Genomic DNA, 16824 nt, shown 5'->3' with positions numbered 1-16824 from the left:
ACAAGGAAGTGGCTGGGAAATTAATAGGTGGGGATACATGAAGTTGATTGTACTCAGTCACTAAGGAGGCAGACAACCGGTAAGGAGTGAAGCATCTGAACCGTAGGTTTCAATCAAATGGGAGGCGTTTTTGTTTTGTTATTTGAAAGCTATGACATTAGCGCATGTATCGAACCTTTTTTTCCAACAACAGAACATGTCTAATGATGGTATTGCCTAACATGGATGATCAATGACTATCCAAATCAATGTTCATTCATATGGTCTCCCAGGGTGCATTGATTGTCAACGCGTGTGCATACATGCATACAAGCTATTTTGGTCTTTGAATGCTCTCCTGCTGCTTGCGTTGGTGTACTCCAGGTATTTACTCCCACAGTCCAAAATATACATCCCAAGTTAAGTGGAAACCTTTTTGCCGATCGGTGTGAATGTCAGTGTGAATGTTTGTCCATATGTGCCTTGTGACTAACTGGTGACCAGTCCAGGATGCACCCCACCTCTTGTCCAATAGTCAGTTGGAACAGGCTTCAGCACGCCAATGTGTTTGTTTGATTTTCCCCACTTTAGATCGCCATGACCAATATTGGACCTTCACCACTTGGTTGAAAATATTTGAATTGTGTCATTTGAACCATGAAGTGTGCATCAAGCATTTGTCTTTCCTGGTTCAAATTCCGATTATGAACAAATCTTCTGATTTCTTTTTAATACATTACATTTAAACAAAGAAAAGCATTATTTTTCTACCTTATAGAGCCCACTGTGCAAGAACTGAATGCCTTGCTCACGCACGTACACTATAATCCCTCACCACTTCACGTTTCGAATTTCATGGCTTCACTCTATTATGTTTTTTCTAAAATATATTAATTAATAAGTCCTGCTGTTTCATGGTTGAATACGGTCTACTATTAGTCAAAATATACGTACATATTTAAGCAAATTTGACATTTTTTGCTTAAATTAAGCATAAAATGGCAAATAAAAATAAAAATAAGGAATTCAGAAGACGCATTCAAAGATGTTGTCATGATATGTTGTATTTGTATTCTACACTGGTCACTAGGTGTCAGTAATGTTACTGTTACATTCGGTGAGACACACAAGCACCAAATGTGATTGTTGGAGCAACAGGCTTTTATTGCAGGTTTGAATGATCTCACAACAGGTACAGTAATCCCTAACACGGGCTACTGTTGCGACCATAACCCACTCCAAGCTAAAACAGCGGAGCAAAATAAAAGCATTCACCGAACCATGAAATTCACTTATGGTCAGGTCTGGACGCACTTAACAGTGATAAACGAGGGATTACTGTAATGCTCATTTTTGGTGGACTTATTTTCCATCTGCATCGTCACAATTTGTCAAACCACCTCCTGTGACTATTGACAACTACTGTAACTTGTAAGCGCATCTCACAAAAGTCTCTCTCTCTCTCTCTCTCTCTCTCTCTCTCTCTCTCTCTCTCTCTCTCTCTCTCTCTCTCTCTCTCTCTCTCTCTCTCTCTCTCTCTCTCTCTCTCTCTCTCTCTCTCTCTCTCTCTCTCTCTCTCTCTCTCTCTCTCTCTCTCTCTCTCTCTCTCTCTCTCTCTCTCTCTCTCTCTCTCTCTCTCAACTGTCATGTCTATGCTTCCTCATATGGCAGCCAATAAGAAGCATGCATGGTATATTGAACATGGTCAAACATTGTATGCTATATCTTGTTAGCAAAATCAATAAAACCATCTTATTCAGGTAGATAACATATGCAGAGCAATGGATTTTTCCACAACAATGTCCCCATCCAGACTGACTATTGTTGCAGCATGCCTGCCAGTTCCCATTGACCTTGAAAAATGTAATAAATGCCAAAAGAAAGACAAAGGAATCTGACAGAACAGGACGTTAACATTTAAGAAAAGATCAGATAAGATTAACTATTATCCACGATGGGCAAATTCCACAATTGCAGTGTAAAATATATCCGCAACACTTTTGTTTAATCTCCCATCTTTCATGAGCTGAACTAATCCAAAGCTTTCTATGTACACAAAAGGCCTGTTTCTCTCAAACATTGTTCTGGGTCTAATTGTCTACCATGATCTGAATCTGAGTTAGTGAGCATTTCTCCTTTGCCGAGATGATCCATCCACCTCACAGGTGTGGCATACCAAGAAGTTGTTGAGACAGAATGATTACTGCACAGGTGTGCCTTAGGCTGGCCACATTAAAAGGCCACTCCAAAATGTGCAGTTTTATCACACAGCACAATTCAAGGGAGCATGCAAAAGGCATGCTGACTGCAGAAATGTCCACCAGAGCTACTGAACTACTCAGTTCTCGATCATAAACCGTGTCCAAAGGTGTTTCAGAGAATTTGGTAGTACATCCAGACCACAAAGCTCCAGCAGGACCAGACAGGACCAAACATGCAGGCCGAGTGAGGTGCCTAATGTCATCTTAGGCTAATGTCATTGGACATTTGCTAGACAGGCTCATAGTCTAGCAGTTTGGACAGTACTACCACCGGCGGGCCTCAGCTGGACCGGACCTGAGGCTAACAGCCTAGCAGCCAAGACGCCAACAGCAGGGCCCTGTGGGTCCATGACTACGGCCTCCAGTTCAGTAACTGAGACCCCACCACCACAGATCTGCACCCACAATCGCTAGCCTAGCAGCTGACATACTAGCTATACATGTGGGACTCAGAAATTTTGTCATTAAGAAATTTTAGGAAACCACACAAAGATACAGTAGATTGGGGCAATCAAAGGTCTACTTTGTAGCAACATAAATATTCGTAGCACAGTCCCAAAATGTTACTAACTGGATAATTATTCTCTCCAACTCTAACATTGATGTTTTAGGTTTATCTGAAACTTGGCTGAACAATCGGTCACCTGGATCTGATGTACTTGTTCCAAATTCTAATGTGTTCGGAAGGGACAGAGCAAGGAGAAGGGGTGGTGGTGTTTTGTTGTATGTTAACTTTAAATGCTCCTTGCTTAGCAGACCACATGAAATGGTCAACATCAAAACGTTAACGCAAAACCAGTTTTTAGTAGGGCTGTCAGAAATAGCGCGTTAGCGGCGGTAACTAATATATTTCATTAATTTCATTATGTTATTAATACATTTTTTAAAGCAAAGCTTACTAGTTTAAAATACATAGAAAAATAAGGAAATATGATAAGATAATACAATGTAACAGTGTGACATGGTGATTAATCAGGATTAATTAATTTGAAAGCAGTAATTAATCTGATTAAAAATTCAAATAATTCGACAGCCCTAATTTTTATAGTTTTACAAGTATAGTTTTACATGCATAAAACAATTTTAAATGCTTATAAATGCTGAATGAAGGGATAAATGAACATATAAGGTTGCTTTTACCTTCATCAAGACATGATTGTTGCCAAAGACACAATGTGGCAGCGAGATCGGACACCACCTTCCTCTTCTGCGATGAGCCGTTTCTTGAATTTAGTAGTGTTTCTCATCTTTAGCAAAATGCTGGCACTTGCACTTTCTTTGGCGCAATTTTGGGTTATTTTGCAGCAGAGAGCAAAAGAAAAGCAGACGTGAATTGAATATAATTCAATTATTAACTCATGGCAAAAAGCCAAATGTGGTCTTTGGCAAGAATGACATCTTCACTGGAAGTAAAAAGTAACCTTAATCAGAATTAGCTTTATTGGCCAAGTATGCCTACACAAACAAGGAATTTGACTTCAATGTTCATTGATCAATTTCAATCAACATTTATATGTACTTACAGCATTTTGAATTGTTTTCTGCATGGAAAACTATCATTGTAAAACTATAAAAACAGGTTGTGTGTTAACATTTTTGGCTTTCTGGAAGAAATTAATTGGATTTAGATTCTTTCTTTGGGGAAAAAAAAATGTATATGGATCAAGCACACTTCGGTTAGAGTCGGACCTTCCGGAACAAATTGACGCTAACCAAGGTTAACCAAAATTTTAACACCTCATTTCTTCTGTTATCTGGGACAATCCTGCCCTGTGTGGATCCTCAGATGAGCTGTGGACAGTTTAACAAGTCTGAACAGGGTGTCATATCCTCCCATCAGAGGGGGGTTGAACCAAAAGCAACAGTGCCACATGCCCTGGCTGAATAATAAGTGTAGGTCACATGTGTCAAACTCGTGCCCTGGAGGGTTTTCTCTCCAACCAGTTTCTTCAGCAGGTGATTTAATTGATGAGCTCCTTCCCTCAAACTGAAGGTGTTGATCATTAAAATCACCTGCTTTAGTGACTGGCTGGAAAGAAAAGCTGCACTGTCTCGGCCCTCCATGGCACGAGCTTGACACCCCTGGTGTAAATGGTTTGATAAGAACGAGAGGCCTGTTAAAGCATTTCCTGAAAAGTGGATTGACCACAGATCTTCAAAAATGTACCCACATGAGAAATGAAGTAGTACAAACCTTGAGACAGTTAAAGCAAATTTCTACATGAAAATTGTCACGTTCTTCTCAACTCCGTGCATGGCAAAAGGGTCTGAGTTGCTACACCGAAGAAACTGGATCCACTCGATGTTTTGCTTTCACTTTATTTAACGTGGTTCAAGTCATGAGTTGTTTTTCCACATTTTTCCAAGTTTTTTCACTGCACAGCACAGGTGAAAACCTTCAAAAAAGGAGGACACAAACACGTAATATAAAAAAAAAAAATCAATGTTACACTGTTGCCATATATGAACCAATTCATTTTTATGGTAACAATTTAAATTAAATCATTTTTACCACTTTTACTGCAATTTAGTAAACTATTTTTTAACATTTGTATTGTAACGTAGCCTTTTGGACTTTACATCATGCTTGTTTTATCAAATTGTGTCTATTCTATTAAATAAATACCATGATTTTAGCAAACATTTTGAATTTAAACGAGCACATTAAATGTGCAAAAGAAATCTGCATAATTTGGATTTGTTTAACACCACAAACACGCTGCTCGTGCCCAGGCAGAACTCCAAACAGAACCAATTAATTAACCAAACAAACATGGAACGCCGCGTGCCTATATGTGCCATTTACCGTCATTTAGCGGCATTCTTAATTTCACATCCTAAGCAAACAATTACAGCAAGCACATGCTTTCAATTCATTCAGATTCCTAATGATGAGCCACGCGTTATTGGCGGACATCTAACCAAAGAAAAGTCAAGCCGTGCGCAGCACAGGCGCATCAAACCACAGCAGTATTAACGGGATTTTTTAAAGAGGATTTCGGTTCCTTACCGGCTGCCTCTTCAGACTTGTAGCTCCAGATTGCACAAAGTTTGGTGGTAAAGCCCTGATCACCCTTCCGATCACACCAAATCACCGCACCTGTCTGCAGCCTTGCCTACTTGTTGACGCCCAGGTGCGCTGGTGCTTCACTAACTTCCTGTTCTAATCTGATTTTCTGTAGCATATTTTCATAACCAACCTTATAAAAATAATTCAAAATTCAAGATTCAAGATTCAAGAGAGTTTTATTGTCATGTGTATGGTAAAACAGCAGTTATACCATGCAATGAAAATCTTATTCTGTTCATTCTCCCAAGAAAAGAAAGAAAACACAAGAAAGAATAAGAACATAAGAAACATAAACACATAAACATATATACCAATAAATTAAGCAACAAAAACAGAAGAGACATTAATACAAATAAATAATACAAATAAATAAATAAAGTGCTATGAGTGTGTGCTTGTGTTGCGTGCGGTGTGTGTGAGTGCTTCGTTGAGAAGCCTGATGGCCTGTGGGTAAAAGCTGTTTGCCAGCCTTGTGGTCCTGGACTTCAAACTCCTGTAGCGTCTGCCTGACGGTATCTATTTAAGGTAATAAATAAATAACTATAACTTTTTTTTTCCTCACTCGACTTTTTAAAGTTTTTATAAAATTTTTTTTCAAATATAAATTTAAAATAAAGTATTTTTCAATCACCGGTTTTGCTTATTACCTGCCTCATGAATTAATTAATTCTCACTACTATTTTTAACTTCAGTTTCACCTGACAAAAATCGTAGAGAAAACTTAAACTGGTCATCCTCCAAATCAAAACACGAACAAAAATATGGAGCCGCATATAAATAAGACCATTGTTTGACCCGTTCATTCTAGCCATTCTAGCTGGTACATGTACTGTACGTACTCTGTGGTTCATGATGTATTGTCTGTCTTCATGTTAAGGGACTACGAATGGAAATTAGCCCCAGGATAAAATCTGGTGTGTTTACATTACAATGCACTATGTGGAGAAATGTTAAATGTTATTAACATTCCACAAAAACATCTAAAAAGAAAAAGTGAAGTAGCAAATACAAAAGTGCTTTGTACACGTTACCAGCAGTCTAGCTGGACTAGGAAAAGTAACCCGCTATGAACAGGAAATGAACAAGTAGATTAATAAGAGTCTAGAGAGAGAATGAGACAGCAAATACCCAGATTAAATACTGTACATTGTGAGCAAAACACCTCCGAAAACCAGAAATGACACATTACATTACAACCTACGTCGGCAGCCAACGGAGCCTTTGTAACCTGTAAGCTGTTTTGAAATGTTTCTATTATCATTTATAATTTATATGCCAAGACGACTTCATAATGACTGTAATATAAGCAACAAGTTCTTTCTCCCTTTTTTCGCTTCTCTCTCTGTTCTTGTAACTATTTTTATTTGACTTTAATTGTGTCAACCTTTCATCCATAAGCCTTTATATTGTTCTTGTATATCATGTGTTTTAATAAAGTAGAATATATACAGTATATCATGGTTAACTGATCCCAGAAGTCATTTTCCACAAAGTAGGTTTCCTTATTTATAAATGGAATATTTTCATAGTTAGAGCATAGAAAACCTGTTTACGACCTTTTAAATATGTTTTCTAACATTATTAGAGCCCTCTAGACATGAAATAACACCCTTATAGTCAGCTTTGCACTTATATTACCAAATAAAGTAGCATTAATCACAGAAAATAAGAGATATTAGGCATAAATAAGACATAATACAGACTCACACATGCTAGCATAGGGCGAGTTTGACAATACTACATATCATTACAGTGACTTTGAATGCACATTTGCTTAAATAGGCATATTTTTAGAGTAATACTATTCACCCACAAAACAGTATGATTTATGAATTGATATATTTTTGAAAAGAGTGAAGACGCGATATTCAAAGCACACAGTGGCAAGGGATTACTCTATATTGTTAGGATGCACTGTGTATGGTGATATGAATGTTTGGCCATATTGGCCGTCGTTAGGTTACAATATCGTCCGGCATATGTTATGGACAACCAACACAGGTGCGTTTTATTGACCAGCACACAATGGCACTGCACACAGTGTGTCATAGAAGGTCCTTAACAGATTTGCGTGGACTTCAACTGTTTTTTATATGCGCCTGCTGATGATGACTGCAGGGATAATTATGTTTCACGTGAGATTTTCCAACACAGGACAAACAAATATTTAAGGATAGGTCCAAAAGAATTTGGGCAATGACAAAGTTGATCAAATTTTGCATTTATCCACCAGAATGTATTTGAAATCAAACAATCAGGTGTGAAGTGTCGCATGAAAAGCTTCAGTATTAAGCATTCAAGCTAAGATAGGAGGTCTCTTAAAATCTTGATGAATGTGCCCCTGATCTATAATCCAATTGTATCTATGCTGCGAGTAGAGCACGTTCTATAATTACATGTCCATAGACCATATTGCACGACCCTATGGAAAATGTAATTAAAAACATGTGCAGTTAATTGCTTAGTGAAGACACTATGCAAATAATACATGCATAATTCCCACAGCTGACATTATTAAAAGATGCACTATTCCAATATGCCACAGTCACAGCTGTTGCGTTATTAATGGCGTCATGCATTTATCAGCAGTTCAGTTTAAAGCACACAGAACATATTTTAGAAATGGAGTCATTCAGCATTAAGTTAGTCACTCTGATGTGCTTGTCCTCAAGACACTTTTATATTACTAATTATTTAATCTTCCCCATATATTTAATATTTGACAGCTGTGAAGTCCCCGTTTCAATACAAAGTAGTCATATTGAATCTGAAAAGTAGGCTTCACTCGATTACAGTTTTTCAAAAAAACAATAATTAATAAATCATTCTGTTTTGTGGTTGAATACTGTCACGCTCTGCATGACTCTTTAGACTCTGTTAGACTCTTTTGTCTTAGACTCTTATTCTGGTATTTCCTTTTCCTGTTTCATTCCGCCCCTTCTTTCACCTGCCTTTAATTTTCTGTCTCTCGCTGACCTGCCTCTAATTTGAGTTTTCTCTAATTTTGCACCTGCCTGTGCTTATATTAAAGACTTTTACCGAGTACTTAGTACGGCCTACTATTAGTCAAAATATATATATATTTGAGAAAATGTTACATATTTTTTGCTTACATTAAACATTTTCAAGCACAAAAATGTCAAAATAAAATAAAATACATATGTAAGGCATTCAGAAGACACATTAAAAGACATTGTGATGATATGTAGTATTCTACATTGGTCACTAGGGGTCAGTAATGCTACTGTAATGTTTGGTGAGACACACAAGCACCAGATTTGATCACCGGAACAACATGCTTTTATTGCAGGTTTGAATGATCTCACAACAGGCATGATAATCCCTAACACGGGCTACTGCTGCAGCCGTAACCCATGGTAAGCTAAAACTCTGAACCCCTGACGTCACGCCCTGTCCGCCTCCCACTCAGCTCCCCTAGCAACTGCAGGGCTCTAATAACGTTAAAAAGTGTATTTCGAAGGTCATACACAGGTTTTCTATGCTCTGACTACAAAAATATCCTACATTCCAAATAATCCTGCTTTGTGGAAATTCACTTATCCCAGTCAGGTCTCCTCCAAGATCTCCTTGTAGCAGCACAGAGAATCCATGACCCCTCTAGCATTCATTAACATTCAATAAGCATTCTTTGTCCTTAACGGAGGTCATTTTAACATCATGGCTTTCCTTTTCTTTGGCGCACGGCTGCCAGGGAGACATAGTGATGTTATTCTTCCTCAGTGTCGCTCAGCAGGTACACACTGTACTCTTCCACACTGCATTTTTGTGCTGCGCGTTCTACGTATTCTACTTCCCAAGCGAGTGGTAAACCAAGGCCCCCCTGTACAGAGTATGCATCTCCAAAAGCCAATTCCTCACGGATAAATTACTGGCATTTTTATCGCATTGTTAGGTATTATTATTATGACACTTTTTAGACTCAGTCTATTAGCGCAGTGTCTTTTCGGTCTAATAGCTTCTCATCGAAGGCCTTCTTGATGCACACCCTCACATAGCATAGCATATCAGAGTAGCGCGACACTTACATATGACTGATGGAAAAATACTGTGAGAAGAGGCGGACACACAAAGGATGCATTGTTGTCACTCTCTCACACAAAAAGGTAACTTTCACTTTCTGGAGGGCGCGGCAACTGCTTTATATGCTCTGTACACCCAGATGGGCTCTTCATCAATCTTCCCTGGCGATGCTAGAGTCCAGCAATTTTTTAATGCAATTTGAAAACCTTTTAAATGGTGTTATCACTGACCACTTCCCCGATAGCAACGCAGAGAAGCCTAAAGTAAAGACGTAGCTTTTGCGGCAGCTTAAGCTTTCTAGGAAATCTCAGTAAGGTCAGAATAAAATGAAAATATTCTACAATGCTCTTCATACTCATATTGAAAAGCAATTTTAAGAAATGTAAGAAATTTCATGCAGACTCCCACGAACCACACAATGAAGCGTGTATTATATATAACCTCCCACCCACACCCACCACCCCATCCCCCCCTTAACTCACTCACCGTCTGCTGCAGGTCGGGGATGATGACACGGATGACCAGCGAGTTGATGTGAATGTCGTCCATGCGATGCGGCGACGGCTCGGCGGTGGCCCTTATAGTTTCATAAATGGTTTCTTCACGGGAGCTTTCAGAGGCACAGTCGTCGGAGTAATCAGAAAAGCTCTGGGCCATCTCATCCTCACTGGAAGTGGGGCTCCGGGGCATAGTCATGAGGCCGGGCAGATTTAGCTGGGTCGGAAAAGGACAGAAAACTAGTAAGTCAGTAAGTCATACATTTCGAGAATTTCCCCATATCCCATTTGACACTGCCTGCTCCTTTACGAGGATGCTTGTTAGTTTGATCTTTCACTCTCATCCATTCCACTCCAGTGTGCACTGACTGCAAGAACTAACTCCCGAAGGAATGTACAGTATGTGGCTGGACAAAATGCCTCACAATGAAACTGTATATGAGTAAAAGCTGGACAGTGGACCTGCCAGCTTCACATGGCCAAAGGCCCACCTCAAGAACGATATCAGCTTTAGAAGCTGTACTGAAATGTAATAAACTGAGGTGTCAGCATGATTAATGACACCAAAAAATGAAGTACGCAACGTCTAATCAGTCACAGCTTGTAGTCATGCACTCAAAATTGACCTAATTAGAATCAAGACATTTATACAATTCTGAATATATAATATTTGCAGATGTGCAGGGCTTGCGGTATGAACAGCTTCAACAGTGCTCTGTACAACGCTGCTGTGTTCTTTGAAATTCAAATTGACAGTACAGTAGTCCCTCGTTTATCCCAGTTAACTGGTTCCAGACATGACCGTGACAAGTGAATGTGCACAATTTACCATTCTTACTTATAAATGGAATATTTTCCTAGTTGGAGCGTTGAAAATGTCTTTACAACCTTCTAAACTTGTTTTTTAACATTGTTAGAGCCTTCTAAACATGAAGTAACACTGTATAGTCACCTTTACACTTGTATTACCCAACATAGTAGACATAATAAGAAAATAAGACATTTAAAACATCATAAATAAGACCCGTACTCGTGTGTTTTGCTGCAAATGTGTTCCGGTGCTAGGGGAGCTGAGTGGCAGGCCGGGCAGGAAGTGACATCAGGGGTTCAGAGTTTTAGTTTGGCGTGGATTACGGCCGGGATTATTGTGCCTGTTGTGAGATAATTCAAACCTGCAATAAAAGCCTGTTGTTCCGGCGATCAAGTCCTGTGCTTGTGTGTCTCACCCAACATTACACTAACGTTACTGGCACCTAGTGACCAGTATAGAAAACTACAAATCATCACATCTTTCAGTGTGTCTTTTGAATGCCCATTTTACTTTATTTAGTCATTTTATGCTTGAAAATACGTAACCTAGGCAATAATGCGTAAAATTGGCTTAAATATGCATATTTTGACAAATAATAGGTCATATTCAACCACAAAACAGCATTATTTATTTATTTATTTTTTTTTACTGACAGATAGCTGCAAAATTCAAAGCATGAAGTGGTGAGGGATTACTGTAACCTCCCAAAAAATCGTCCTGCTTCAAAATAGCCAACATGAAATTCATAGTGTTTGTGCTAAAGGTTCAAACCTATAATTAAAAAACATATAAAAAAAACAGTTAACGTTAAATTTTTGCTATCACATATACCTACTTGCATACTGAGGCTCATTATCGTAATGGCACCGGCGCCAACGTACTATATGCACCAAAAAATTAAGTAGCTATCAGTGCCTCATTTCGGGGGGAAATGAATGCAGACTCAGCTACATGCAACAAATGCTTGAATGTGATTGTAATGCTTTTTTCATACATTGTCGCCGACCTTAACACACCGACAGCAGTGCTCAGGTCCAAACTCCAAATTTGTTAAACTAAATTAAATATTTCAAACGGAGTTGGGAAGAAAGACAGAGTACAAAGCCAAAAACGTACCACTTCCTCACGGAATGTGAGAATAACTTTTTTTCACTATGTCATGTTGGACATGCCATGGCTGACTCCATGCAGTGTGACGGTAATGGAATCTAAGGTAATGTCTTCATAACATGACATGAAAAACCAGATAGCACGTTTCCACCCGAGCCAGGAGGACAAACAGCCAACTGAAGTTGCTGTCAACCAGAGAACCATCAAGCAGGTGATAACTAATTTTCCACCCAACTCGGAAAAGGCAAAGTCAATCACAACTTTTCTTGCAAAGGATTTGTGACCGGTAACCGGGAAATATGCTGGCAGATGTAACCTTCCAATTATTAAAAGATAATGGAAGTAAATGAATCTGTTTCATGATTATTTTAATTGTGGATCATGACAAATATGCTTTGTTTTAGTAGTACACAGTGAGTAAAAATAAATTATATATATATATATATATAGAAAAAAATGTATGCATGAAAAAACTGACAAACTATCCATCCATCTTCTATGCCATTTATCCTCAATAGGGTCGCGGGGGTATGCTGGAGCCTATCCCATCAGACTTCAGGCGAGAGGCGGGGCACACCCTGGACTGGTCGCCAGTCATTCACAAGGCACATACAAACAAACAACCATTCACACTCACATTCATACCTATGGACAGTTCAGAGTCACCAATTAACCTAACATGCATGTTTTTGGAATGTGGGAGGAAACTGCAGTACCCGAGAAAACCCACGCACGCACGGGGAGAACATGCAAAATTCACACAGAGATGCTCAACGGAGATTCAAACCCAGATCTTCCTGATCTCCTGACTGTGTGGCCAACATGCTAACCACTAGGACACCTTGACAAACTATTGATTACAAAAAAAGAAGCATCGAGATGCATCAATAATCGTTTTATCATCGCATTGCAGGCCTCTGAATCGTAATCGAAGGTGAGGTGGCCAGAGATTCCTATCTGAAATACATACTACATACGGAATACTACATATGACTTCTCTTTCAATATTTATTTACTAGTAATAGGTCATAGTCAACCACAAAACATTTATTAATTAATATTTGCAAACGCCAGGATAGAGCAAGGTAGCGACGTTCGAACCACAATGTAGCAGGGGACGAATTCTCTGTGTTGTGTATTGCTATGACAATTTGTTGTGGATTTTATTTCATATTGGTGAATCAAATACTTAGTAATCACTTTATTTATATAAATGATGTATTTAAATTAGTGGTGAAACGATTCCTGGAGTCATTTGAGCACCTCGACTACAAAAAATGATAGAGGAATTTTCTCTGCCTCGAAGAATTGTCAGGTGTGCTTACATCACCAATACGTTTACATCATTCCTGCAGAGGAAGAAGCGGATATTTGGTTGAAGGAGCGGGAAGATGGAGAGGGAAAACAATAACAACAAAAGAGAAGGAAAACAAAAATGTAACAAAGACAGAAAATGTGTGAGCCTTTCAGGCTAAACAGCAAACTGAACACCGTGATGTGTATCCGTGTAAGGCGGCACTTACATAGCACAACAGCACAGTAATGTGTTCCCTTGCAGCAGGTGTCGTCATTTTACTTTCAACACTGAAAAAACTCGACATCATATCAACAATATTTGTCTAATTTCTAGTCAGCCTGTCTAAGGTTAGAGTTTATAAATGCACAGCCATCAACATAATATAATATGTAATTTAGTCTTAGCAATGTCAATTACCTAATTATTTCTCTCCTTTTCCAGTAAAACATCACAGTCTCGGTTGGATAAATTTATCGACATGATGTAGTCCATCACACCCAAGAAAATACAGTTTCCTCCTGTGCACATGTGAATTTAAGAAATAAAACGGTTGATGATCTAAAAACTAAAACCGAAATGTGTGGAAAAAAAGTTTGGAAACCTCTGGCAGATACTATAGAAGATAGTCAGTAGGTCCGAAATCAAAGGAGACGGTGTTTGCGGTGGTGGGCTGTCTGGCCTCTGAACGAGTGGTTTTCAGACAGGAAATAATGTGCTGCAAGCCCACCAATCACAGCCCAAACAGCCAGTGTCACCGTCGCAACTGCAACGGCACAATGCAGCAAAATCGTTGTTTTGCTGTACATTTTAAAAGTTTAAACACACGTATGCTAACCGAGGTTCCACTGTAAGGCACATCATTCATGTGTCATGGCGGTTACACTCATCAATGACCCTTTGATAAACAAACATACATACACATACCCACAAATGCTATCAGTGGATAAATCTCTGATTTCACATTCTGTCACTCCGATGACACAGAGAGCCAGAAAGACCATGAAGATTATCTCCGTGAGTCACCGTTGACCTTTTGCTTTGATTAGCCTTTGCCAAATCTGAAGACACAGTACAGGTTTTTATTTTCCTCTCACTTGCATAGAGCATCTCATCAATTGTAGCTGTGCTGTAAATGTTGCTCTGTTTATGCAGTGACTATGTTGTGAAAACGTCCTCGTAAGTCAGGGTCAAATTATCAAGTGTACATTGGAGGAAAAAGTCCTCATTCAGCAATTGGATCGCATGCTAGTGTGATTTGAGATCGCAATTTTTTTAATGATTGTTTTAGTATTTGCGACGATATTTATAGCGTTACATTAGTATTGCAATGCTTCCCAGTGGAATCAATGTAAATACTGTATGTCACAGTAATTTAACTTGCTCTACAATGCCTTTTACAGGATGAGCTGACTACACACACACACACACACACACACACATGACATTTAGCTCACAATCAACAAAAAACAGCCAAGACAAATTATAAGACTGATAGAGTGAATACCACCAGATATTACACACAAACACAAGACAGGAATGCAAAATACTTAGGTAGGTTATTTTGCAGCCGCTTGATAGATGCCTTTGAAGAGCAATGAATCGCCCCAATCTAAATAGCTTCTGCCGTAGCGACTACATCAGACAAAATATGTACAGTGGAACCTTGGTTAGCATCATTAATCTGTTCCAGATGGCCAAAATAAATTTTTCCCATAAGAAATAATGTAAATGTAATTAACACGTTTTTATAGTTTTACAATTATAGTTTTACATGCAGAAAACGAAAAATGTATATAAATGATGAAAGAACTGGATAAGTGAACATTTAAAGTTACTTTTACCTTCATTGAAGACGTGAACGATACCATTTGGCAGCGAGATCAACATGGACACCACCTTCCTGTTTTACAATGAGTTATTTCTTGAATTCAAAGGTGTTTCTCAACACAGGTCTCTGCTATCCTCTTGATCACGGCTGCAAAATAAGCCAAAATGGAGGCAAAGAAAGTTGCAATTGCTTCCATTTTGGGGTATTGAGGTGAGAGACACAAAGTTGGTGTCAGTGTTGATCTCGCTGCCATATTGCGTCTTTGTCAACAATCACATCTTCAGAAGGTAGAAGCAACCTTAAATGTTCACTCATCTCCGACATTCATCCTTTATATGCATTTTGAGTTGTTTTATGCATGTAATACTATAATTGTAAAACTAGAAAAGGGTTCCCGTTTCCATGTATTAGCAAGCTAATAGGATGCTAACAAGGATGTTTTGTGATAAAAAATACATTAAGAATACAGTTGGACTTACGTTAATAACACGACAAGGCACGCGCAATATACGTGCCTGGAAAATGTATGCAAACCAAGGCAAAATTTTGGCGTACATTTTCTAACCGAGGTTCCACAATATTGCTTTTCATTCTACTGTTTCATTTTTCTGTATAAATTGTAGCGAATACACAATATATGTTAAGTATGTTTGGGATGACCACCCCCTGCCGGGACCTTGCAGACCTGACAGGGAAACCCCTGTGCAGTGGGCAGTCAGTCTACAGCACGTGGTCTCGGTAGGGTGAGTTTACATGTACTCTCCCAAAGATGGAAATAAAACTTTGCTTGGCCCACAGAAGTACTATTTCTGTGTATGTTACCGATTGCAGAGCTCGTATGTTTCAGACTGAATACTTTTGGAGTTGTTTTTTGAATCTGTGTAGTTGTTTTGTCAGGTTTTCAGTTTGTTCACAGTTTCGTTAGTACGCTACGAGAAGCCTTTATTACGTCGTGGGCTAATGAGGCATTATTTGTGTATTTCGTTTTGTGTGTTTGTTCTCTGGCAGACGCTGTACGGCTGTGAGGGAAGTGGAACTTTTGTATGTTCCATTGCCAGAATAAACGGTATGGGAGCCAAACTAAGTCACAGTCTGAATCTACATAAAACTCCATTCTCTATAAAATGTATTGTTAATATTTTTGGATGTGTGGAACAGATTAATTTGATTTATATGATTTCCGCCTGGAAAAATTGCTTCGGTTTTTGTGCGTTTCAGGTTTTATCAGACATTTTGGAAGGAATCAATAAAAAAATTAAAAAAAAAAAAACGAGGAACCACTGTAAACCACTGCCAGTGACATTGCATGCCCATTCACCAAATAAATACATTTGTATATGCAGGATGTAAACATGCTGCACACACAATCATTTTCATTGGGTGAATATCCATATTTGACTGTCTGACAGACAGATAACTGTGCTTGAAACTGTGCTTTCTTGACCCCATGCCTATAACCGCGGTGTCATTTTCTAGCAAGGAAACATCTGCTGCCTTTTCACCCATACACTGGGGAGTGGTGTGAGAGCGAGTTTGCCTAGCAACAGAAGCTGTAGGCGGAGGAACTTTTCAAATGAAAACAGCTTTACAAGAAAAGACATTCCAGGGCAGAAGATTGTTAAAGGTTTTCGGAGATGTGAGCAATAACATGAGTGGTTTACGGGGAAGTTTATGTTAAAATGGTGGATTTTAAAAGCTCTCCTGCGTCCTTTTTAAAAATACATGGAGAGCTGCTGGATGGTTCGGAAAAGATGTGCAGATTCTGATTGTTGCTATCACATAAGAAATTAATTGGTAAGTTGCATCCGAGGTTAAAATCATCAATGCTACTTTAAGATACATAGCCAGGGGCGTAGCACCAAATTCTGGGCCCCCTGAAGTGCCCCCTACCCCACCCTAAAACCACCACTGCCTGCCTCCGCACACACCC

The 16824-nt window shown here is 38.9% G+C and overlaps 1 protein-coding gene across 5 annotated transcripts in view; it reads right to left on the bottom strand.

The window, feature by feature from the left end:
* The window catches only part of LOC129178829 (SH3 and multiple ankyrin repeat domains protein 2-like), a 324991-nt gene that overhangs the window by 259873 nt on the left and 48294 nt on the right, over positions 1 to 16824 (bottom strand). For all 5 annotated transcript variants that reach the window (XM_054771420.1, XM_054771421.1, XM_054771422.1 and 2 more), the window contains exon 2: positions 9838 to 10065. In XM_054771420.1, the coding sequence (XP_054627395.1) occupies positions 9838 to 10047 (210 nt within the window). In that variant the 5' untranslated portion in view covers positions 10048 to 10065. The remainder of the gene's footprint in view (positions 1 to 9837; positions 10066 to 16824) is intronic.

Source organism: Dunckerocampus dactyliophorus, chromosome 3, assembly GCF_027744805.1.
Source record: "Dunckerocampus dactyliophorus isolate RoL2022-P2 chromosome 3, RoL_Ddac_1.1, whole genome shotgun sequence".
Classification (NCBI taxonomy): domain Eukaryota; kingdom Metazoa; phylum Chordata; class Actinopteri; order Syngnathiformes; family Syngnathidae; genus Dunckerocampus; species Dunckerocampus dactyliophorus.
This window is presented reverse-complemented; position numbering and strand designations above follow the sequence as displayed.